General features: G+C 43.9%; 1 protein-coding gene across 1 annotated transcript in view; it reads right to left on the bottom strand.

Moving 5' to 3' along the window:
- HEXA (hexosaminidase subunit alpha) overlaps positions 1 to 25,221 on the bottom strand; it is a 29,678-nt gene extending 4,457 nt beyond the window's left edge. Inside the window, exons 1-8 of the mRNA XM_039237871.1 lie at positions 24,926 to 25,221; positions 6,331 to 6,420; positions 5,362 to 5,427; positions 3,667 to 3,713; positions 2,593 to 2,703; positions 1,617 to 1,718; positions 1,047 to 1,179; positions 225 to 405 (exon numbers count right to left, since the gene is read on the bottom strand). Of these exons, the coding sequence (XP_039093802.1) occupies positions 225 to 405; positions 1,047 to 1,179; positions 1,617 to 1,718; positions 2,593 to 2,703; positions 3,667 to 3,713; positions 5,362 to 5,427; positions 6,331 to 6,420; positions 24,926 to 25,178 (983 nt within the window). The 5' untranslated portion in view covers positions 25,179 to 25,221. The remainder of the gene's footprint in view (positions 1 to 224; positions 406 to 1,046; positions 1,180 to 1,616; positions 1,719 to 2,592; positions 2,704 to 3,666; positions 3,714 to 5,361; positions 5,428 to 6,330; positions 6,421 to 24,925) is intronic.
- Between the last annotated feature and the right edge of the window lie 522 nt (positions 25,222 to 25,743).

Below are 25,743 nucleotides of genomic sequence, written 5' to 3'. Positions count from 1 at the left end.
AGGAGGAAGGGATAGTTTCACATTCACAACTGTGCCAAAATCAGGTAGGGCCTCAATACAGGGGAAAGAGGAAAGCCCTAAGACCTGAGCCATCTGGACTGAGGCAGATTGTTCTCAGAAGTTAGCCCTGAGGAGTAGCTGAGAGAGACAGCCTCTCAGGAGCTAACCTCTATTCTGAGTGAGCAATTCCACAGGTAGGGATGGGAAGACCAAAGGGATCATACCAGCAGGTGAAATCAACCTCATCTCCTCCAAGGTGAAGATAAAAATCTGGGAAGACAGAGCTGACCTCCAAGAAGAACGTGCTCATGAATTCATAGGTAGTGTTGAGAATGGGATTTACTGGTCCAAAGGTGCCAGAGGGATGAGACCCAGAGTAGCAAGGAGTCAATAATCCAGGGAAACCTAGGTCGACAGAGAACCCCACATAAGTGTCACAAATACATAGACCTCCACACAGTCATATACTTAAGGACATTAAGTTGCACAAAGGAAGATAACTGTGCTCATAAAAACAACACGCACATAACCAGGGACACCAGGCACTCACATACACTAGTGATCATGAACTTTTAGTCACAAAGAAATAAAAATATATCCACTATCATCCAGTCAGAGGCTGGATGTCTGGCCATCTGGATCCCTATCAAGCTATCAGCTATCAAGATACATACTCTTGCCTTAACATATTGCTTCCAGCAGGGGTCACCCTTGCTCCCAAAGGCTGCTCTCCTACTGCCTTTAGGCAGGAAAACAGAGAGCCTGATCCTACCAAATTGGCAAAATCTTTTCTTCCACTCTACAGCACAACTAACAAGAGCATCGTTAAGACAAAGGCATCTGAAAAGAATATGCCCAGAGGTTAATAGTAAGAAGTGGCCTCCTTGGTCCAAAATAAATTCTGCCTATCTAAATTTCCAAGTGGAAGTTGTTGATGGAAAACATTCTTCCAGGGACCAAGGCCGGGCACACCACATCCAAGAGTCAATGCCCTGAAGCCCATTGAGGGGGACCAGTAGACTCCCTCTACACGACATTACTCTTACCTGGTCCCCAGGACAGAGTGTGGCCAGGAGTGTCAAACTCTACCAACACACGGATACCCCGAAGCCGTGCATACTCAATCACCTCTTTCACATCCTGTGCTGTATAGACATGGGTGACAGGATTGTAGGACCCCTGAAAGGCAAGACACCCATAGCAATCTCATTTCCTGAAGCCTAGGAGGGTAGAAGGTACTCAAAATGCCTTCAGGAAACCTACAGCTCTTCGGTATCAGGGACTATCTCTAAGGACCTTTATCAGAATTTCCCATAAGCTATCACATCTATTGCTTTATCTGAGTGTCATAATGCCAGTGAGACAACAAGATAGGTAGGTAACACAATATAAAGAAACACCAGGAGAGATGATCTCCTAATTGTCACAGAGAAAATTAATGGCAAAGTTTTGACTCAAACTTAGGTCTCCTGATTCCAAATCCAGTGCCCTTCCTCTAAGTCAGCATGTCTCTAAAGCTGGCTGGTTAGGATGAGAGCCAGTGTCCTTGCCAGCAGGGCCATAGCCAGGCTCAGACATCAGCCCATAAACTTGGTCTTGGAGAAATTGTGACATACCTTTCTGGTGAGCTCTGGAAAAGTGAAGCTCTCATATGGGAAGGAAGAGTCGTCGACCAGATGCCAGTGGAACACATTGAATTTATTGTATGCCATGACGTCCTGTAGACCAGAGCACATGCTGTGAGCCCACCACAGCCTCTCCACTTTCCCAAGGTAGGCATTCTGGCAGGCTGCTCCACATACCCCAATAGGCTCAGGCTGCCCCAGCTTCCTGGTAAGTGTTCATAGGGTCTATGTATCAAATCTTCCCACCAGGGAGTGCCTGCCATAGAGGGAAAACCTAGCACATTCCATCTTCCTGGGCACACCCAAAGATGGCTGAGGAGGCACTGTCTTCTCTTTTTGAGATGAATTTTAGCCACACTGAGAGGATGGCTGAAATTATGTGGTACACTGGTCTTCCCAAAACACAATACCTTGAAGACTAATACTTCTTCCTGCCATTTGTTTTAGGTTGTCTGACTAATGTTTATCCAAACTGTGCAGTCTATTGTTGAATTTAATAATCTGATAGCCCATAAATCTCAGAGCCAGGACTGACAGATGTATCCACTGCTTTGATTCCATCAGAGGAGCAAAAGAAAAGGTAGATACATTAGTTGGATCAACAACTGTAAGATAAGTTTGCCCATCAAACTCAAAACAGGAACATCGCCAACTAAGGCTTTTGAACATCTTTCCTATAACTTTGTCCTAACTAAGCTAAACTGCTATGTCAAAAAAGTCAGTTCTCCAAACCACCTTCTGCATTCCTGGAGATAACCTAGACATTGGTCCAGAGTAGCCAGTGAGGTAGATTTAAATCACTTCTCTTTTTCGGTCTTAGAGTGGGTCATCTTTTCCATTTTTCCTTAGGAGTTCCTAAAGTTACATACATTCCTCCTGTAACTCTTTAGGAATATGGCAGCTGGTCTATCCCTTGCCCCAACACCCCAGAACACTAAGGGCAAAGATGGCCTTAAGGCCTGGGTACCAGAGTGTCCAGGATGCTAGTCAGTGGCAGGTAATGGCGAGACGTATCCAACAACAAGCCCCGGTGAGGGAAGCGGGGAAAGTCTTCAATCCTGGTCATGTTGATAAAGAACTGTGTGGACCAAACATTAAATAAGTCAGGATTCAAAGGGAACTCACCATGGGAACAGAGGGGGATGAGGAAAAGTCTCCTAATCTTTCAAAATCCAATCTATGACTGTTCTGTAGAGTAACTGTCTCCTCAAATGCCTCACACCTCTACCTCAACGACCACCGGCAGGCACCTGTCAGAGAGTAACAGTCCCATGCTAGCCAGATACAGGTGTGTGGGACAGCTATACAAATTCTGGATTTTCACTTTCATCTGTTTCCTTTTTTTTTTTTTAAGTTTATATATTCATTTTGAGAGAGAAAAAGAGAGAGGGGGATAGGGAGGGAGGATGGGCACACATGTGCATGAGCAGGGGAGGGGCAGAGAGAGAGGGAAAGACAGAATCCCAAGCAGGCTCTGTACTGGAGCGTGGAGCCCCATGTGGAGCTTGATCATAATCTGGGCTGAGATCAAGAGTTGGACACTTGGGGCGCCTGGGTGGCTCAGTTGGTTAAACGTCCGACTTTGGCTCAGGTTATGATCTTGAGGTTCTGTGGGTTCGAACTCCGCGTCGGGCTCTGTACTGACAGCCAGCTCAGAGCCTGGAGCTTGTTTCAGATTCTGTGTCTCCCTCTCTCTTTGACCCTCCCCTGCTCACGCTGTCTCTCTCAAAAATAAATAAAGCATTAAAAAAAAAAAAAGAGTTGGACACTTAACCGACGGAGCCTCCCAGGTGCCCCTGTTTATTTATTTTAACACAGTGTGGTCTCAAGGTGGTTACTCAGGGGAACTGAACTACAGTGATTCCAAACAGGCCAAATCTACCAAACCAGTTTCTACCTACACCTCTTTCTAACTCTTGCTGGGGCCATCTTGAGCCACCAGCACTCTGTCTAAGGCAAAGTAAGTTATTCTCTGGACTCTCAACATTGATAGCCAACCTCAGAGATTTAAAACGAGGCTTTTCGGAGGGCCCCCACTCACCGTGCCCTCAGGAGATCTCCAAATTAGCTGGCTAAAAGTCTCCAGACCTATGGCGAAGTAGAGACACAGAGTAAAAGCTTAGAGAGGTGGGAATAGAGATGCAACCATTTAGAGATGCAACCATTTGGAAGGTTCCCAATGTGGCAGAGGAGAATGCCTGGGCACATAGTAAAAGCAGATGTAGTGCAGGCTTAATGAGTCTCCACACTGATGCAAACAGGATATTAGGAAGCCAGTAGCTGTTTTTACTCTGTATTTTATTTTGGGAAGTAGCAGCGTAAGGAGTTTGAGTGCCCCTCCTCGAACACACTTCAAAACCCACAGGCCTCTTACCCATATTTCCCAAGCCTTGAGCTCACAAGAGTATTAAGAGAGCCCAAGATATGTGCTTGTGAGGGGAGATGCAGGGACAAGCCAGTTCACACAGTTAAGGCTTTCGATAATTAATACGGATCAGGAGCTAAGGAAACAGAGAAAAAAGGGTCCTCAATCTATTGCCCCTTCTATTATCCCACATTGAATTGTGAAAAAGTGATCATAAGCTTAAGTTTTTAAGGAGCCTGGGTCCACAGCTGGACCTAGAAGACAAAGTATTGTCCACCTTTCCTCTTCAGAGCTTGAGAAGGGAACCAGTTACAGGGAGAGAGCTAAGGTGTGGCAGGCAGCAAATGCCCCAGAAGGACTGCCCCAGTCCACTGGACACAGACTTCTAGATTCTGGCAAGGCCAAAGGTAGGCATGTGAAGTCCAGAGCACTGTATGAACTCAACAGCTAGAGACCCTCTTCTGAAAACCTAGCAGAAGCCCTGTGAAGGATTTCCAGAGTCTCAAAATTTCCGAATGAAAGAATCTGAAACCGTAACAGTTGCTCAGCATCTGCTTTGAGGCAGACTGCTCCTATATCATTTTGGCTTTCTTGTACCCTGACTCTGACACCTGGAATTCTGGAGTCCCAGATTTTCCCTTATCTCAACCTGATTTATCATTAGCACCTTCACAAAAGGTGTAAGAGAGCAGAAAGGGGAATCAGCATGATGTTTCTCCAAGATATAGGAGAGGGAAGAGGAGGGGTAAGTGAACAAAGACAAACCAAAACAAGGTTTGAAATCCTGTTGAGAATTTCTCTCATTCACCAGCAGAAGTTTTACAAAAGTAGTAGAGATATCTGGCTAAGTCTACATCTAAGGACCAAATACCTTTTCAGTACACCAAGAGGCACGGCATGGGTCCATCACCTGTTAGCGAGGAAAGTCTTCATGTCTCCTGAAATAATCTAGTTCTACATGTTTTACTACTACTTCTTTTTTGAAATTTCTTGTGATATGGCTGTCCTTTTCAATGCACCTTTTTAATAATGTGTTTAGTGAAAGCTGAACAGGCAGTGTTGTGGTGGGGTTTCCAAGTAGTCCCCCTCCCAGGCAGCTGTCCACTGCGGCATCCTGAGCATCAACCTGCTAGGCCTCGCAATGCTGCCCCAGAGCACCTGCCCAGGCTGACAGCCATCAATCTCTTGGGACAGCTGTAAGGAGAACACTCCCTTCAGGGAGATGGGGAAACACTCCAATTGATCTCCGTAAAGAAAGCTTCCTAAAGTGGGAGTATGTGCCGGACCCTCAGCCCTGTCCTCCCAACCCACCGATGCTAACCTTCCCGCATCACCCCCCTCTCTCCATCGCAGCATCAGCTCCCATGTTACCTCGGAGAGCTCCCCAGACAGTCTCAGAGAAGAGGAGACAATGATTATCATTTACGACCAGGGTGTCTGAAATGACAGAAATGACAGAAACCCTTGGTTAAGGATTCTACTCTTCAGATTACAGATCACATGTTCTGTGTAAATCCCTGGATTAAAAAACAGCAGCAAGATCCCATATTTTTCCATTCAAAGAGGAGACATCCCTAGAGGAGAGCAGCTGCAGGTCAGCTAGGCCTTGGGCTAGAGTGGGAGGGAGGTCACCCAGCAGCTCTGCAGGCCTTACAAGATAATGCACGAGGGGGTGGGGCTAGAGCAGAAAAGCACCACCTGCCTTGTGGTTCAGTTTCCTTCCCCTCCAGAAACACGAGTTCCCACTAGCCCTTAGCTGAAAGTATGAAGGGGACAGGGATGCTTGGAGGCTCATGTCCAGGTTACAATGTTCCCAAAGCCTTTGTAATCACCCTCCTTTCCCTTCGTCTTCAGGTTTCATTTAGCTACTTCATCCAAGAATGTGAGGAGGAAGCCAAGACTAGAATGTTCACTTTGGAGACTGAGAAGTTCCCAAATGCTGCTGCTCAGGGAGGACAAGAGGCATCGCAGGGCTAAGGATTTGGCTTTATTTCAGTCATTATGTCTGAAAACTCTAGTATTCCCCAAAACTCCTTCTCTCTTAAAGAAAATCAGCAAATTCCTAAAATGGCATTGGAATTATATGCAGTTCAGAAGACAAGTGTCCTGGGGACTTGGTGAAAAATCAGTGTGACATTCCACAGTCAACCTTCAGACACTGGTTAGAGTATATACAAAAGATTCACCTTCTGTGTCTCTCAGCACTTAGTGACCTTGGGTCTCCACAGTCATGGAGGCCTCTGGGCCTAGCATCAGGAGCCTAGGCCAGGCTAACCAGAGTTATAGCTCCAGACAAGTGCTTGGTCTTCTAGAACAGTGAATGAATGGGGTGGTACTTACAATTTTCCACCGACTCCAAAGAAGGAAGCTGGTCACATCCAGGAAGGACCACATGGATAACCAATGAATTCTTCTCCGGTTGCTGTTTTCCTGCAAGGACAGGGTAAACTCAACGTGGCTGACCTGCCACCAGAAGCAACAGGCAAAACCAAGGTCTTACAGGAAGGTCCCTAACTCTAGTCCCTTCTGCTCACATGTGTGTGGGAAGAGGCAAGGCAGGACAGGACATGTGCTCTTGGCACAGGCACTGCCTCATCACCTGTTCGACTTTTTCATTTTGGTTGTGCTGCCCTCTCTCCCATAACCCACCCTGGCCCACGTATCAAAGATCTGGCAGCAGCTCTTTGTAGCCAGGCCTCTCTATTTCTAGTTTGGGTACAGTAAGCACATGATTCCAACACCTCAACAACTGCTTCTTTTGAACTGGAGACAGCTCGAGAGCACTTCTACCTGAAGGGTGGTCTGCACATTAGCTACTGACTTGCAAGCTGTGCTACTGGTTGAAAGGAAAGATACTGTTAGAAGGCATATACGATGCCGGAATGTAAATCAACCATGTCAGAATAAACACACTGTTCAGTTCTACCATTTTTTCATTACACATTTTTTTTGGACGAAGGGAACAGTATTACATTCTGGTGTACCTCTCCTCTCACTGCAGACTGTCACTTGAAGTAACAGTGTTTTTGAGGGCTCCAGGTGAAGGGTTTCCCATTTTGTAAAAGCTCAGGAGCTGATGCAGGAGATGAAGCAGATGACAGAAGGATCTCCTATTCAAAGGAGGCCTGAGATCATCTAGCTGGTGCCCCAGTTACCCTCCCATCCTGCTTCCTTCCCTCTTTCAAACAGGTTCTCTGTCTGAGGCAGACTTCTACCTAGCAGTGGAAAGCCACCCACTATGAGCCAACATCGAGCATAGTTCTACAGATGCCACCTCTCCCCACTGGAAAAAATAAAAGCACCAAAGCCAAGATACTAACATGCTGCCCCTTCCCCTCCTCCTAATGGTTCTTTTGTGTGACCTTTGAGGTGGTTCTGATTGTACGGCCCTAAGCCTGAACCCCAATGAACTCCCCCTTTCTATTCTTTTCTGGAGCCACATACATCCACACTGCTACCATGAAAACCATGACTTCCTATGGAATCACAAAGTCAGGGATAGGAGAGCCTGGAAAAAGACAGGGAGAGAATTCAGAACCAAACTGGATCCCTTAATGGTATCCATCTGTAGGCACAAAGAACCCAAGAGCCTTGAGCTATTTCAAGGAAGCCTGCTCAGACTGCCTGAGCACTACCACATGGCCGCATCTCAGCTTGCGTCACCACCAAAAAGCAAGCCAATAAGAAGCTCATTCCTACCACCATGAGCCAATCTATTCTTTCGCCTCCCTGTAAATAACCTGTATCCCACACGAATACCTGCCCTAAATCCTACAGGGAGAAGGAAATCCGAGGCTACTCTGGGCCAGGCCAACTCACAACTCCATTCTAAACCCTGAAATCTCATCCCCAGCAAGAGAGGACAACCGGACTGTCAGGGCAGAGGCTACCTTCAAAGCAGAATCTGTAGGGCCCTCTCAAGCTCCCCAGGCAGACAAATCATCTCTACAAATCCCAAAGACCAAGGAAGACTTAACTGAAAAGGAGGAGTGAAAAACAACCACAAAAGAATATTCCTCCTTAAATTATGCCCTTATCCCTCCCCTCCTCACCCCCACTCCAATCCCACTCATCACAGTGCCCTGATATCATTGTGTCGCATCTGCACATCTATCCAAAAGAGGGCAAAAGTGTTAATTCCCTGGACTTCAGCCTACCAAGTTGAGAAGAAATCACAACTATCCGTGTACGACTGCCACGGTCACTGTCCTAATGACACGAGAGGCTACACAAACACTAGGTTTATCTGCACAATTGCTTGGAACATAAGAAGACCTCTAGCTCTGTTTTTTGTTAGTATATTTTTATTTTTCTAAAACACACCTGCACTCCATCCTCTAAATCCATAATCTCTTTGGGGTGAGGACAGTACACCCATTACAAGATCTGATGAAAATGGAAATGAAAGGGTTTTTTTTCCTAGAACAATACCCCTAACTAAGGGCTTGTTCCTCCACCCCCTGCCACTAACCTTATGGTGAAGATTCTCTGTCCTAAATGTTCAGTGACTCACTTGGGTTTGGGGTGATAAAGGAGATACAGTCATGGCTGCTATTTAAACAAGCTATGAGGGGGAAGGTCCGGAGGCAGTGGCAATGTGAGAACTGGCAAAACAGGAGGGACACCGGGTCATTTAAAAGGATATAAACAACGTATCATCATTGTGGTTTTCCACCTCCAAGTTGCTGCCCTGAAGCAAGCAGGAAATAGGCAGGGGACGGGCCAGCTGCCTCTACAGGCACCCGCACACCCTGCACTGGGAAGAGCTGAGGGGTACGAAGCACGGCACAGCACACTCAACAATGAGCCTGGCTGGGACAACAGGATATTCCGAAGTCTCAAGTGCTCAGGAAGAAGCATGGCAAACAGAGCACTGAGCAGGGAAATCAGAAAAGGTTGGTTTTGTTCTGGTTCAGCTGCTGCTAAGCTGAGTGAGTCTCAGGGCTCTTTTCTCCCCTGTAAACAATGGCCAGGTAGGACCAGATTCCAGCTATTCCTCTAAAGGGTTAGTACTCCCTGACTCCATACATGGATAATACGCTCCAGGGTCCTAGTCCGTGACCAGCACCTATCTCCAGTGCGCCCTCATCGCCCTGCTTACATGTACCCTTGCTCTTTTCTTCTGGTTCACTCAACAGTTCGCATTTTTCTAAATTTGAGAAGGTAAACAAAATTAAAGCAGTACAGAAATATTTACAACAACAACAAAAATTAATTACCTTTGGCACCTTTCCCCTTTTAGCATAATTTAGCCTATTCCTCACAGACAGGTCAGCTCTGGATGTGGAACCCTGAGACCCTTTTTCTACCAAGGTCCCACTGTTGAACTTTCTCCAGACGCCAGTGCTATGACCCTTCCATTACTCTTCTGTTCTCAGTCCTCGCCCATCTTCTCTTCCCTTCCTGTTGGCCTGGGTGTGCTGGTTTCTCACTTCAAACACAATCTAGCCAATTCTCCTAACAACCTGTCATTTTTATTCTACTGCATGCAGTGGGCAAAACTCTCAACTCTAGATCAATCTCACATCCGCCTTCTGTGCACCAACCCTGGCTACTGCATCCCGCTGGAGGGAAGAAAGAAAATCATATAACAATAGGATTGGGCCACTGTAAAATCATGATCTGCTACCTTGGCTGGGCCCTAGATGCTGCCCTGAAAATCTTCCATCTCTACCACTCCTTTCTTCTATTCTCTGCAACAGCTAGTTCAAACTTGAGCCACTTTTTTCAAGTCTGTAACTTAATAACCACCAGCTTTACTCTCAGCAATCAGAAGAGAACTCCCATCCATCTCTATCTTCTCCTCTCCTCCCTGACAAAAACATCTGCAACAATGCCTGGTCTTTACCTTCTCCTACCTGGGTGGAAGGTTTCCTTTCACCTATGCTCTGGATCTCTCCTGAGGCTCCTCTTGTATAAATGATTGCCACTTTCCCCCAAATCTTCAAGTTATTTCTTTCTACTGATTCTTTCCCATCAGCATTCAAATATTTGCAAGTCTTCCTGATTTCAACTCCATGTCATCTCCAATAGGCTCTTTCTCTTGGCTTCTGTTCACAAAGAAACTCTAAAGGAAATGTAGCCCGGGCAGTTAGGTGCTGAACTTCAAAGCCAGACAGATGTGGGTTCAAATCTTAATTCTAACACTTTCTAGCTATGGGACCCTGAGTCAGTTATTTCCCCTCTGTGCTGCAGTTACGTCATCCGGAAAAGGGATCATGATTAGCAACTACCTTATTGGGTTGTTGGGAAGGCTAAATGAGTCAATACATGTAAAAGGCTTAGCCAGTGCCCAGCACATAAGTGCTCATGGAGTTGGCCATCCTTAGTCCTCTCTTGGTAGCCACCTCTGACATTCTATCTACTCCTTAGTCCACTATAATATGACTTCCTTTTCCACCACTCCTCTGAAAATGCCTTCTTCACCAAGGTCCTGTGGTTCTGTAACTAAATTCAAGGAATCTTTTTCAGTTCATTCATTCATTCATTCAACAGTTATTTACTGAGTGCTTACTATGTGCCAGGCTGTTCTAAGTGCTGGGGACACAGCGATGATCAAAACAGACAAAAATCCCTGCTGTCACAGAGGTAATTTTCTGGTGGCCCCTCACTTCTTCTAGGACTTCTTGGCAGCATCAGACATCCCTGATGTTCTTTAAACTGAACTCCCTTCACTTAGGTGACACAGTTCTCTCTTAGTTTTCCTTCAGACTCCTTGAATATACGACCTCATTCTCCCCTTCCGTTGCCAACCCCTACACACTAGTGTTCCCAGGGGTTTCCAGGCCTCCAGACGTCTCTTTGTCTCTTCACTTACACTCTCCACAGGCAATGTCATCCACCCCACAGTAGGTTGATGATTCTCAAATCTACCTTTCCATGCTAGCTCTTCTTCTGGGACTTGGCTCACAGGCCTAAACTCAAATGGCTTAGAGGCCCTTCAAATCTTAAATACGAAATTGAAATAACTCTTCATTCCTCTTCCTGGCTGATCTTCTCTCTCAGTTTGCTAACAGTATCATCTATTGATTTATCCTGACAGAAACCTCCTCCTTGTCCCATCTTTCTGAGTACATCAAAAACTCATTCACCCATATCTGTGGACTATATACTCTGTGTCAAACACTGTACTAAGCACTGAGATTACAACACTAAAAAAAAAAAAAAAAAAAAAAAAAAAAAAAAAAAAAAAAAAAAAAAAAAAAAAAAAAAAAAAAAAAAAAAAAAAAAAAAAAAAAAAAAAAAAAAAAAAAAAAAAAAAAAAAAAAAAAAAAAAAGACCCGATTAAGTCTTATAACTACAAAATCCTTATTATCTCATCATCATGACCATCTTCCCACCTCCACTGGGTCAATGCCTTAATTCAGCTTCTCATAAATTCTCACCTGAATGATGACAAAACCTCCCCGTTGCTCTCCCTGCCTCCATATATACCCATTTCAATCTACTATCCTCTGGGATCTTTTAAAATGAAGATCTTTGCTCTGTTCCTGTGCAGGGAGTCTCACGGTAACACAATGGACTCTACAGAATCCTGAGTTGCCACATTTTCTCCATACTTTCTTTGCACATATTGCTTCCTCCAAGTGAAGCAAATTTGCATTGCCTCCACATCTCACCTAATTATGAAACAGCCCTGGTTTTCCTTTTATAAAGCTTTTCTATCATTCCCCCACCATTTCCTAAGAGACTTTCCTATGAGATCATGAAGCAATGTATACATACATTTTTCATAACACTTATCTTAATATATGCTGTTTATTTGTCTATCTCCTCACCGAGGCTGTAAGTTCCTCAACAGCAGGGACCAATCTCAGTGCCTTTGTATTTCCAGTGCCTGACACACGGTAGCCATTCAATAAATGTTTGCTGAAAAAATGAATGATGCTAGAATTAAAAAATGCACATTTAATGTTATGTATGCATAATACTTGTGCTACATGATAATCAGGCATAAATGGCAAATAGTTAATGGAGAGATTACTTATATACACCCAAACCTAGTATTTGTCAAGTGCTGGAATTAGGGTGGGGGATGGTAAGAAGACACCCAGACATACAGAAAATGTCTTTTCAGACACTACTTTGAGGACACTTGGTCCATTAATCCAAAGATTCAGGTCTTTTTACTTCTCTTGAAGGGAGAGCTCATTCCTGCATTAGGGTACCCAGAAACTATGTCTTTACCTTACTGCCAATAGCTTCCCCCTGCACTAACCTGCTCCTCCTCAAATCAAAACATTTCCATCATATCAATGCGTTTAATTCACAGAATTTTAGCAGCATAGAGAAAACATTCATTTTGGTTATAAAGTGGCATTTGCTTTGGCTTCTGGAGTGGAAACTAGGGAAGTCAACCCAGCCTTTGGCCCCCTCCTACTCTTCCAGGTGTACCCTGCCCCCTGTGTCCTAGTATTCTCCTAGGCTGGTGCCAGTGTCGGTTCTGCAAGCCCACATTGTTCCCCTCTCCCTTCCACCTTTATATATGTCACATCCAGGCCTTCTCTCCCCATATCCAAGCTGATGAAGATCCTAGAAATCATTCATTTCCCATTCATTTCTTCATTCCAACCAGGATATATTGAGCATTTTTTGGTACATCAGGACCCGTGCTAGGTGCTGGGGCAGTTAAAAATAAAAACAAGCCCTGGTCCCTGCCCTTGAGGAGCTCACAGTCTAGTAGGAGATATTTGACAAATACAAACAACAATTATTAAACAGTATGATAAGGGCTAGGGCAGATATTAAAGCTACCTCCACAAAGGAAGGGATGCGTCACTTTGGAGAAGACCTCTGAACAGAACCTTGAACCCTGAGATGGTGTTTGCCAGGCTACCAAGAGGAGAAAAGGTACTCCAAGCCTCAGAAGTAGCCAATACAAAAGTTGTGGATAGGGGAAGAGGCAAGGGCACCCCTATCAAACTTCTTGCCCCAGGGAAGTAGGAGTCTGAGAACCCAACTGCCCTGAGCCTAGAGTCTTTCCATAGTGCTGCTGAATTCAGTCTGGGCCAGAGGGCCTCCTGCCTTTTCACCCTCTAGAGACTACTACTACCTAGTGAGAAGTGCAATCGATCCAGCCCACAAACAAATCCTGAATGTTCTCCCTTCCACCTTCTTTTGTAAATGTTGTAGTTAAAAGTTTCCATTTTCCCTCACTTTTAAAACTTAATCTGTTCTCCTCCTCTCTCCTCACCCCTCGCCCACAAGAGCAATCCCCTGTAATTCTAGACACCAAAAGATAACTTTGGTTAACATTTTGCACAGTCTTTCAATTTTTTCCTAAATACATAGATTTAATATTTTTAAAGCAAAAATGAGATCCTAAATATATCAGTTTGTAACTTTTTTCCACTTACCAAGATGATTTGCAGATCTTTTAACGTCAATATATATATAGATCTATATCTTTACTTGTAAATGCTGAATAAAATTTAATTTTTCAAGTATACTTGAAAAAGTTGAAAGTCCTAACTTTTCTCCTCTTTGTGGACATGATAGAATGCTTCTAAGTTTTTGATCTTATAAGCAATGTTCTCACACACACACATTCTTTTTTTAAGTTTATTAATTTATTGTGTGTGTGTGTGAAAGAGAGAGAGAGAGAGAGAGAGAGAGAGAGAGAGAGCGAGCATGTGTGCCAAGGAGGCGCAAAAAGAGAGGAGAGGGAGAGAATCCCAAGCAGGCTCCACAATGTCAGCATGGAGCCCATTGCAGGGATCAAACTTATGAACCGTGAGATCGTGATCTGAGCCAAAAATCAAGAGTTGGATATTTAACCAACTGAGCCACCCAGGCGCCCCATATATATATATTCTTTTTTAAAGCACTTGTTGAGAGATTTCTGTAGGAAGATTCCTACAGATAGAAATGGTAGACCAAAGATGAAAATTTTCTGTTATGACACCACCAAATTACTCTTCCAAATTATTGTACTAATTTATATCTGAACAGACATACATGGGTCCATCTTTTCACATCATCCAAAACTAGACTGTCTCAATTCCTTTTCATCTGTGCCAGCTTGATAAAAAATTATACCACTGTATTCATCCATATTTTAGTTTTCAATTTTTTTTAGTTTATTTATTTTGAGAGACAGAATGCGCAAGTGAGCAGGGGAGGGGCACAGAGAGAGAAAGAGAGAGAGAGAGAGAGAGAGAGAGAGAGAGAGAATGCCAAGCAGGCTCCATGCCACCAGCACAGAGCCTGACACGGGGCTCAAACTCACAAACTGTGAGATCGTGACCTGAGCTGAAATCAGGAGGCAGACACTAGGGAAGCCTGGGTGGCTCAGTTGGTTAGGCATCCAGCTCTTGACTCCAGCATGGGTCATGCTCTCAGTTCATGGGTTCAAGTCCCACATTGGGCTCTGTGCTGACAGTGCAGAACCTGCTTGGGATTCTCTCTCTCTGTCCCAATCTCTCTGCCCCTCTTCTGCTCATGCGCTGTGTTTCCCTCTCAAAAATAAATAAACTTGAAAAAAATTTTTTAAAAGTCAGACACTTAACCAACTGAACCATCCAGGTACCACTCAACTGTATTCTAAATATAATGACTGAATTTGAGAATCACTTTGCATTTACCGGCCAAATACTTTGCACTTTTTTTTTTTAAATGTTTTATTTATTTCTAGGAGAGAGAGAGAGACAGCGTGAGCAGGGAAGGGTCAGAGAGAGAGGGAGTCACAGACTGAAACAGGCTCCAGGCTCTGAGCTGGCAGTCAGCACAGAGCCCGACGCAGGGCTCGAACCCACGAACCGCGAGATCATGACCTAAGAGAAAGTTGGACGCTTAACTGACTAAGCCACCCAGGCGCCCCACTTTGCACTTTTTTTAAGGCTCTCTTGCTTTGATTTTTATGTACTCAAATCTGTTTGTCTTTTCCTTTATGGTTTCTTTTATCTGTTTGCTTTAAAAGACTTCCTCTGCCTCTGGGGACATATGAACATTCTTCTAATAATTTTATGGCATAGCCTTTATCTTTAGATTTTTGATCCACCTGGAATTTACTTTTGTGTTTGATATGAGGTATGGATTTTATTTTATTTTTTCCAAATGGATAACCAGTCATCCATCCACACTTATTCACTAAACACATTTTTGGTTTTGATTAGAAATATTTCCTTTACCGGGGCGCCTGGGTGGCTTAGTCGGTTAAGCGTCTGACTTTTGCTTAGGTCATGATCTCACGGTTCGTGGGTTCGAGCCCCGCGTCGGGCTCTGTGCTGACTGCCAGCTCAGAGCCTGGAGCCTGTTTCAATCTGTGACTCCCTCTCTCTCTGACCCTCCCCTGCTCATGCTCTCTCTCTCTCTAGAAATAAATAAAAAAAACCTTAAAAAAAATTAAAAAAAAAAAGAAATATTTCCTTTACCATATATTAAATTCTCCCATGTATATGAACTTTTGCTTGTCTCTGGAGCTTATTTTCGTGGCACTCTGATAGTCAGGAGGATGTGTGATGTCATACTGCTACAATCTCTTGTCATTCTGCCCAGTATATAGACACCTCTGCTCATTCCTGTTCTGGACCTACACTCCCGTTCCTATAAATGTTGTTTCCTCTCCTCCACCAAGCCACCTGGACTACACATCACCTACACATCAGCCCTCTGGAATCCTGTTCCATGTTTATTGAACTACCAACATCCTCAGTCTCTTCTGCTTCCTCCCTAACTGAAGCCTGGCTCTCCCAGGAATACTATTTTGCTTACAACTTGCTCTGAGAAACAGCTTCTTCTCAGCTGCTTCCAGGACACCCAGCTCCTACCATCAAGTGAAAAAAACACCTCTTTTCTCTGGCTCATGGCCTTCAGTTGTAATATCTTGAGCTTCTCCTGGTCACCAATACTCTGCAACATCCTGGTCACCCCTTTATTTACCCAAGATTTTAGATCATGTTCCTCAATAATCGTCTCCATTCCAAGGTTGGCTATCATCTTAGGTGATTTCAACACTCAAGAGGAAGAACTAACCACATTCTAGCTTAGCAGTTACCCAACAACACCTTAACACCCTCCCATGGTCACCTTTTGAACCTTCTTGTCCCCTGGAGGTGTTCCAACTCATTCCCCCAAGCTGATGTACCATATAGGTAACTTGCTGATCCACCCTAGATATGTGTGCTTCAACCACAATGACACTGAGTTTCTTAAATATATGGCATGAAGGCTTCTTTCCTGAAAGCTCTTCCCACGTGCAGTTCTTTCCATGTGGGTTACTACTAGCATCCCCACCAAATCCAACTTTCTAAGATGACTGGAAAGCTCTTTATGGAAGTCTTCTCAAAATGTACTCTACCCTCCACTCCAACACACACACTTGGGTCAGGTGTTCCCAGAGCACCTTATATTTATCAGCAAAAAATCACTGTACTGATACTTTACTGTTGGTCTGTATTCCCACTTCCAGAGACTGTAAATTTTTTAAGGATAAGGACAGTTCAATTCATATTCTTGGACAAGTGCTACTGACAAATTATAGTTGTGTAAAAAATACTACTTGTACTAAGGATGGATGGAAAGAAGGAAGCTGGCCAGAAATACTACTGGAATCTGATAATGATGGGTCCAGGATCAAAACATTCATAACTGGAGTGCTAATGATTAAGCAATTAAATGTTAGAAGTTACTACCGGAGGTAATTAATGCTAAAGTATGGTCAAGGCTTACTCCTACTGAAGGCCAGTAGTTTTCCAAATTGTTAACTGGTATAATACTTGGTGAAAATATTTATGACTAGTAGATTGCCCCAAGGCTGCACATTGAAAAGAGCAAAATCTTTGTAGACAAACAGACTTGACTGGAATTTCTGCTGCCCCACTACCAGCTGTGAAACCCTGCACATGTTACTTAGTCTCTGTGAGTCTCAGTTCTGAAAGATGGGGGTAACACCAACCTAGTAGAGCTGTTACAAAGATTAAAGGGCATAATATACAGCAAGCGCCAGACACTCAGTAAATGCTAGTTTCCTTCCCCCTTCTACTTCCTTTTTCTTAAAAAGTCAGTTTTGCCACTTGGCCAGAGGAGCCTAGAGTCTGGGTACCTTGTGGTATAACCATACCATCGGAACAGCTTCTGTGAGGGCTCTTCACGAGTTTCTCACAGAAGCCTGAAGGCTCTACTACTGTGTGATGCCAACCAGTATGGCAAATAGGCTGAGACTTTAACATATAAAGGGGACATGAGCTTAGAACTCTGAATCTGCCTCCAACTAGGACTGTGGCTCTAGTCCAAAGACCAAAGTCACTAATGTGGATCTTAGTACTAGTTACTACCAGGACAAGGTCAAATATGACAATAGGTATTTCATCTAGTACACAAGGTAGCTGGTAAGCCATCTCCTATGCTCCCAAAGCTTTACACAAAGTGAAGGCTGCTTAGTGACACCAAAGGTGGTAAGCACCCAAACTTCCTGCATCTAAGCATATGCTTCCAAAGGAAACAGTTCTACACCATACCTAATCACCTTCAGGAAATGGATATAACAATAGCACACCACTATTGGCTAGGAATCAGGGCTGAGTGCAAAGCTAAGGAAGCTTAAGCAATAACAAACGCTTAAAGCAGAAGCAAAGGAAATGAAAGAGAGCAGTTGACAGAGGAACGGGTTATATTCACTATAGCCAGGAATTGAGGAGAAAAACAAGTCCATGTCTCTATTAAGATGGATTATAGATCTGTAGACCTTGAGGCAGATCACAGAAAACCCTTCACACATAAAGCTATCACCTCTATAGATCCAACTGGCTCTAGTCAGCTAACTTCACATTAGTGGTCCACAAAGGTGGGAGAAAACTCCTAATCCAACGGGCTAGACCTCTTGGTGATGCACACCTACTCTTACCATTTATTTCCACGGCCAGCAGAGGAAATTTAGGAAGATGCAGAAATACAAAAGTGACCTCTTCCATTTCCAAAAGAAGTACTAGTGGGCAAAAAAAGCGCCTTTTCTTCTACGTAATCCACAGGAAAAGGATTGAGGTTTATGCCTTTATCAGGCTAAGAAATTGACAATGTGCCCCAGCAGAACAAAGCAGAACAAAACTGTGTAGCCATAAGAAAAAAAAGAGTTCACACTTGCTGATAAAAACAAAACACAAAAACAAAGTACCAAATGGCAAAACACTTGCAATGCTCTGCTTCACTCCTCTGTTTGGAGTTGAGGCGGTCAGGTGGAAGCAGATAGGAGGAATGGCAGCTCTGAGGCTCAGACTCAATTTTTATTGTTTTATTTTAAAATCACCAATTTCTTCCTTGTATTGTATCTTCCTTCAAAGGTTGTAAAGACATTCATCACTATCTCCCTGTTATCTTCAGAAATGTTTGGAATGTAGAGCAATTAAAAAAAGGAGATGCAACTACTTGGAAATGAGGTGATTTGCTTGAGGGCACATAGTTAAACAAGTGATTGATAAACATTCTCTGGCTGACCGTTGAATAAATCTTGTTCCAGACCCTGAATCTAGTTTTCAAGCAGAATATCCAGGGGAAGCAATGATAGCTCAGGAAATAAGACTTGAATTTTTTATGAACCAGGCCCAAGCTACCTACACACATCCTGATCAAGAAGAGCTTCAAGAAGCTCAGTACTATCTCCGGCTATTGGGAAAGCATTATGATTTAATAATGAAGAACACATAAAGTTGTGCGAAGAGAGGCTGGTTGAGATTGGAGGCCATGCTAGGCTAGGTCCTGGAATTCAAAGTAGATCACAACCATTATTCTGGCCCTCACTGAAAACTGTTCTCCTGCTACCCATCCCTTTCCAAATTCTTATATTTCTCCTTATATATCCCTCCATTCTCCACATATCCCTCACAAGAAAAGTAACTCAACTACAAAACACTCTTCCTGCATGGTTTTCTTCCTCTTTGCTTTAAAACAATAAACTTAGGTGCCATCGAGGCTTCCCAGGAATAACTTGTCCTTGTCACAGAAAAGAGTAAAGTGTACATGGCCACTAGTGCAATAAGAGTGCAGCACTAATCAGCATTGCTCCTGCTTCCCACCCTAGCTGCTCAGCCTTATCTGTTTCCCCGGCTACACTCCCTAGATGACTCCCAAGGCATCTCCAACTTTGCATAAGAGTAGTTTGAGTTGGTACCACAGCATAGTGCAGTCCTCCTTTCCCTGGAGTCATATGCTAACCTGCACATCATGTCCTTTATGATGATCTTAGACAAAATCATGGCACTTTCTACTTTATACAAAGTAGCCCTTTTAAGTTAATATATCCAACAAATAAGTATCTATTAAGTTTCAGACATTGTAATAGAAGGAATAGCCAAAGGAGATATTTTAGGAGATTTAGATTGTAATGAACTATGCCACTTATTAAATTAGTCACTTGTTTCATATCTGAGAATGAGCAAATCAAATATTGATAATGACTGCAGAAGGGTCCAGATATTCATATAATAATCTTCCTTCATTCTAGAATAAATGGAGTTATTCTGTTCAGGGACGATGGTATCCTAATTAACTCCCAGAGATGAGTGTGTGAATATCACAACTGGAGGCAAACTTCTTTTTTCTTATTTATTTATTTATTTATTTATTTTTAATGTTTAATTATTTCTGAGAGAGAAAGAGAGAGAGCGTGAGCAGGGGAGGGGCAGAGAGAGGAGACACTGAATCGAAGCAGGCTCCAGGCTCTGAGCCAGCTGTCAGCACAGAGCCCAACCCAGGGGCTCAAACCCACGAACCGTGAGATCATGACCTGAGCCGAAGTTGGACACTTAACTGACTGAGCCACCCAGATGCCCCTGCATGTGAACTTCTGATAGCCAGTAAATACTACGGCTTCAATCAACTGGTTTCAGAAAAGCAAAGAAGAATTCAGTCAATGGCATGAGATTAATCTGGCATTAAGTCTGGCATAATCAGACTTAACACTTTACCTGAAAAATGTGGGTTTTATTAACTCCACCAGGTATCCAAAAAAGTATTTGTGGCAACATCAGACAGGTGCTATCCCAAGGAAGCAGATCTTGATTCGTAAACAAGATGTGACTCAATAATCAAAACAGAGAAGTGGGTTCACTCAAATATCTAGAGTTTAAAATAATTCCATTTAACAGGTTTAACAACATGCAACACACACCCTCTAGTTGGCAGAAACACTTCTCAATGACAAAGACAGGTAGCAAATACTAAACACCTCCATAGACCATTCAGCAATCAGTGAACGACAGCTAACCCTTGAAGGTGAATTCAGAATCAAATCAAACCTCAAAGACAGATTTGTTTTTCAGGGAAGCATGGATTCCATTGAATTCCAGGTTCAGATCAAAACGAGAAGTTGTGCTACATTAAGAAACTGGCCCAGAACCTACAAGGAAGTTACGTGGAAGGAAGAGATGAAAAGCCCTTAGCTAAGATTTAAATTGCATATGTTGTTTTCTTTACTAAAATCAGTGCCAGGTGGGCCTTGCTGATGTTACTTTCCCCTTCAGGGATTCATCCTTGTTTTTGCAGAAAAAGGATTATAGTTGAAGTCACCTGAAAGCTTCCTAGGACACTAATGTTTCAAAGGGAAGGCTCATAAGAAGAATAAGGAAGTTACTTCTGTGTCTTCAGTAATGTTCATCCAAACCAGTTTTCATTATCTCTCAAGGGATAAGAACCCTCAAATACAGCACATTCATTCACAGTAAGGTAACAAATTGAAATAAGCATCTTATTTACTTTCTTATCTGTCTCTCAGTCTTTCATTGGGTAATTTACAGGACCCATTGTCATAAATTGTCCCCATTTCTATTTTCTTCATTAACACTAGACCTATAGCAATGGAGATAAAGGCTTAATTTAGAAATACAGGAATTACACACCAGAAGACATACAAAATCTGAACACACCCATAACTAGTGAAGAAATCGAATCAGTTATCAAAAATCTCCCAACAAATAAGAGCCCTGGAACAGATGGCTTCCCTGAGGAATTCTACCATACATTTAAAACAGAATTAATACCCATTCTTACCAAGCTATTCCAAAAAATAGAAATCGAACGAAAACTTCCAGACTCATCTTATGAAGCCAGCATCACTTTGATTCCCAAGCCAGACAGAGACCCAGCAAAAAAAGAGAACTACAGGCCAATATCCTTGATGAATACAGATGCAAAAATCCTCAACAAGATACTTGCAAATCGAATCGAACAGCACATAAAAAGAATTATCCACCAAGGTCAAGTGGGATTCATTCCTGGGTTACAGGGCCAGTTCAATATTCGCAAATCAATCAATGTGATACATCACATCAACAAAAGAAAAGATAAAAACCATATGATCCTGTTGATAGATGCAGAAAAAGCATTTGACAAGATACAGTATCCCTTCTTAATAAAGACCTTCAAGAAAGTTGGGATGGAAGAAACTTACTTAACATCATTAAAACCATCTATGAGAAGCCTTCAGCTAACATCATCCTCAATGGGGAAAAACTCAGAGCTTCCCCCCTGAAATCAGGAACACGACAGGGATGTCCACTCTCACCACTGTTGTTTAACATAGTGCTGGAAGTCCTAGCATCAGCCATCAGACAACAAAAGGAAATCAAAGGCATCAGAATTGGCAAAGAAGTCAAATTCTCACTTTTCACAAACGACATGATACTCTACATAGAAAACCCGACAGACTCCACCAGAAGCCTACTAGAGCTGATCCATGAATTCAGCAAAGTTGCAGGATACAAAATCAATGTACAGAAATCAGTTGCATTTTTATACACCAACAATGAAGCAACAGAAAGAGAAATTAAGAAACTGATCCCATTCACAATTGCACAAAAACCCATAAAATACCTAGGAATAAACTGAACCAAGGTTATAGGATATCTGTATGATGAAAACTATAGAAAACTTATGAAAGAAATTGAAAAAGGCACAAAGAAATGGAAAAACATTCCATGCTCATGGATTGGAAGAATAAATATTGTTAAAATGTCAATACTACCCAAAGCAATCTATGATAAACATTCAATGCAATCCCAATCAAAATTGCACCAGCATTCTTCTCAAAACTAGAACAAACTATCTTAAAATTTGTATGGAACCACAAAAGACCCAAATAGTCAAAGTAATATTGAAGAAGAAAACCAAAACGGGAGGCATCACCATCCCAGACTTTAGCCTCTACTACAAAGCTGTCATCATCAAGACAGTATGGTATGGGCACAAACACAGACACATAGACCAATGGAATAGAATAGAGAACTCAGATTTGGACCCAAAAGTGTACAGCTAACTAATCTTTGACAAAGCAGGAAAGAGTATCCAATGGAAAAAAGACAGCGTCTTTAACAGATGGTGCTGGGAGAACTGGACCATACACAAAAATAAACTCAAAATGGATAAAGGACCTGAATGTGAGACAGGAAACCATCAAAACCCTAGAGGAGAAAGCTGGAAACAACTTCCTTGACCTCAACCACAGCAATTTCTTACCTGACACATTCCCAAAGGCAAGGGATGCAAAAGCAAAACTGAACTATTGGGACCTCATCAAGGTTAAAAGCTTCTGCACGGCAAAGGAAACAATCCATAAAACTAATAGGCAACCAACGGAATGGGAAAAGATAGTTGCAAATGACATATCAGATAAGGGCTAGTATCCAAAATGTATAACCAAACCCCACACCCAAAAGCAATCCAGTGAAGAAATGGGCAAAGATATGAACAGACACTTCCCCAAAGAGGACATCCTGATGGCCAACAGACACATGAAACGATGCGCAGCATCCCTCCTCATCAGGGAAATACAAATCAAAACCACACTGAGATACCACCTCTCACGCCAGTCAGAGTGGCTAAAATGAGCAAATCAGATTACTCTAGATGCTGGCGAGGATGTGGAGAAACGGGCACCCTCCTACACTGTTGGTGGGAATGTAAACTGGTGCAGCCCCTGTGGAAAACAGTGTGGAGGTTCCTCAAAAAATTAACAATAGAACTCCCCTATGACCCAGCAACAGCACTGCTAGGAATTCACCCAAGCGATACAGGAGTGCTGATGCACAGGGGCACATGTACCTCAATGTTCATAGCAGCACTCTCAACAATAGCCAAATCATGGAAAGAGCCTGAGTGTCCATCAACTGACAAAAGGATCAAGAAGATGTGGTTTATCTATATGATGGAATACTACATGGCAATGAGAAAGGATGAAATCTGGCCATGTGTAGCAACATGGATGGAACTTGAGGGTGTTATGCTAAGCGAAATAAGTCAGGCAGAGGACAGATACCATATGTTTGCATGTATAGGAGGATTAGGAGGAGCTTAATGGAGGACCATGGAGAAGGGGAAAAACAGTGGGGGAGAGAGAGGGAGGCAAACCATGAGAGACTCTTGAATGCTGAGAACAAACTGAGGGCAGATGGGGTGGGGGGAAAGGGATGGGGGGTGATGGGTATGGAGGAGGGCACCTGTGGGGATGAGCACTGGGTGTTATATGGAAACCAACTTGACAATAAACTATTCAAAGAAAGAAAGAAAGCACAAGAATGGTCTGTACTGTAGGAAAAAAATCATTTTCCAGGAAATTTGCATTGATATAATTGCAAATGTACTATTAAATTCCATAGTGAGAATCAACAACGGCCTGATTCAATCAGCTACGCATTTGCAACAGCTTTGAGATGAAAATTAGATGAATTTTAACAGTAAATTGTGAAACCGAAAGTGTTTATAGCAGTCCTACAGCTATGTATCATCATATTTCAGCTGATTTCATTTGTAATACTCACTGAACCCGAGCAACATAAAAAAGTTTAGTTTTTTCAGAAAAAAAAAAAAAAAAGAACTACCCTGATGCTGAGACTCTATTTCTTTCCCTAAATTATCTGTCACTCTCTATACTATCTGTTTAATGAAATGCCTTTAATTTTATAAATCAAATGAGAACATTTGTGAAAGTAATTTAATCACACTTGGAACAGAGTACAAAATGATGCTAATCATACCGCCCAGTCATAAATATGGCTTCCCCCATGGTCACCTGAGAACTAGATTCCAAAAACAGTTTCAAGAAAACTCTAAATTTTAAGCCCAGAAAGTAGAATTGTATCCTTATCTATTGCTGGCTCTACTTACCAACTTTCTGTGAAATAATACTCAAACAATTTTCAGCAACTGACTTAAAGAAAACTGCCAGCTCCTGCTGTTTTAGATGAAACCAATATCCAGAGTACTCCTGACTTCAGTCTCACTTTCCCCAACCTCACTCTTCCCCCTCCTCCTCCCCCAACCCCCCTCCCCATCTCACACACCCCGGAAAGCACTTTGAGCTCAATCATAACCATCTGTACCTCTGCTCAAGCCTTGCTTCCTCCCTAGAATACTCTCTTTTCATTCCCGGCCAATTACATCCCCAACCCCACTGTAAGTGGCTGCTCAAAATTCATTTCCCTATGGAAGTGTTCTCTGATTTCTCTCACTGGGCATGCTATGTGTCGGACACTTTTGTATAATTTTGCACAGTTTTGCACAGATCAATTCATCTGTAATGTCTTGCCAATTTTTGGTGTCAGCTCTGATGTCCTCTACCCAGCCCCAGTCACAGCCTCACTAGGATCCTGCGACACTTGCACACGGTCGGAAGGATCACCTTCGAGGTGTCCTGGCACAGTATTTTCAGCAATTTGATATCCTGATTGAACTGTAGTCCTGCGGCAGGCATTTTTGGTGAAACAGAGCCAGGGGGCAGGATTACGGAGAAATCCTGGCTCCAGAAGTCAGCTCAGCGGAGTAGGGAATGGAGCTGGGGACGCTGAGATGACGGCTGGAGAAAAGGCGCAGAAGTGGAGGCCAGAGGGTTGGGAGTAGACGGCAGGGTCGGGCAGAAGTCAAAAGGAGGGCGTGTCCGGAGGTCTGGGGAGTTGCCCCCCGGGCAGGACCTCTCAGAGCCGGGAACGAGGCGGGGGCAGGTCCGACTCACTTGTGCGTTCAGGAGGCTGCCAAGAGCCGGAGCCGAAGAGCAGGTCGCGGTAGCGCTGGAAGGCCTCGTCGAGGACGGAGCAGCCCGGCTGTGCGGCCGAACGGACGTGGTACTGGAACCGGAAGTTGTACGGGAAGATGGCATAGTGCGAATCGGAGGTTTGGATGTACTGGGGCCAGGGCCAGAGGGCCTGCGCCCGGCCGGCGAACGCTGCCGCCAGCAGCAGCGAAAACCAGAGCCCGGAGCCCGCCATGGCCCGCCGGTCTCCGCGCTCCCGGCCGGCTGGGCCACGTGAGCCCCCGGTCAGCTGAGCGGCGCCCGCGTGACTATCCGCGTGCCACGTGACCGGCAGCCCCTCCCCCCCCTTCCTTACGCTGCGACCCCGGAGGACCAGCTCCCTGTGCCCCTCCTCTCCCGGCGCGGTGCGGCGGTGACCGAGACGGCCCCGCGGCCGCGCCTCCGGCGACCTGGACCTAGAGGCGCGCAGAACGGCGCGGGCGCCAGGTGGGGGGCGGCGTGGGCGTGCGGGAAGGGACAGTCTCCCAGGCTGAAGCGCGAACGAGCTGGGAGGTGGAGGACGACCCGGGCCCAGGGAAGTTCAGAAGCAGGAAGGCGGGAGGATGAAAGCCACAGGTCGTGGTGATGTGAAATGCTGTGGGGGTGGGAGGGGGCTGGAATTGGAGAGTCTGACTGGCTCTGCTTGAGAGGGATCACGAGGTCACAAAAATGTGATGTATTTATGACTGGAAAAAGATCTACTTTTCAGAGCGAGCTGGAGACATCCCGTTCCATGCTTCTAGTGTGGCCTCTTCCCTTGA

The sequence above is a fragment of the Hyaena hyaena genome, unplaced genomic scaffold, assembly GCF_003009895.1.
Source record: "Hyaena hyaena isolate Hyena2069 unplaced genomic scaffold, ASM300989v1 scaffold_130, whole genome shotgun sequence".
NCBI classification, from domain to species: Eukaryota; Metazoa; Chordata; class Mammalia; order Carnivora; family Hyaenidae; genus Hyaena; species Hyaena hyaena.
The sequence above is the reverse complement of the archived record's forward strand: the minus strand, read 5'-3'. Positions and strand labels throughout refer to the sequence as shown.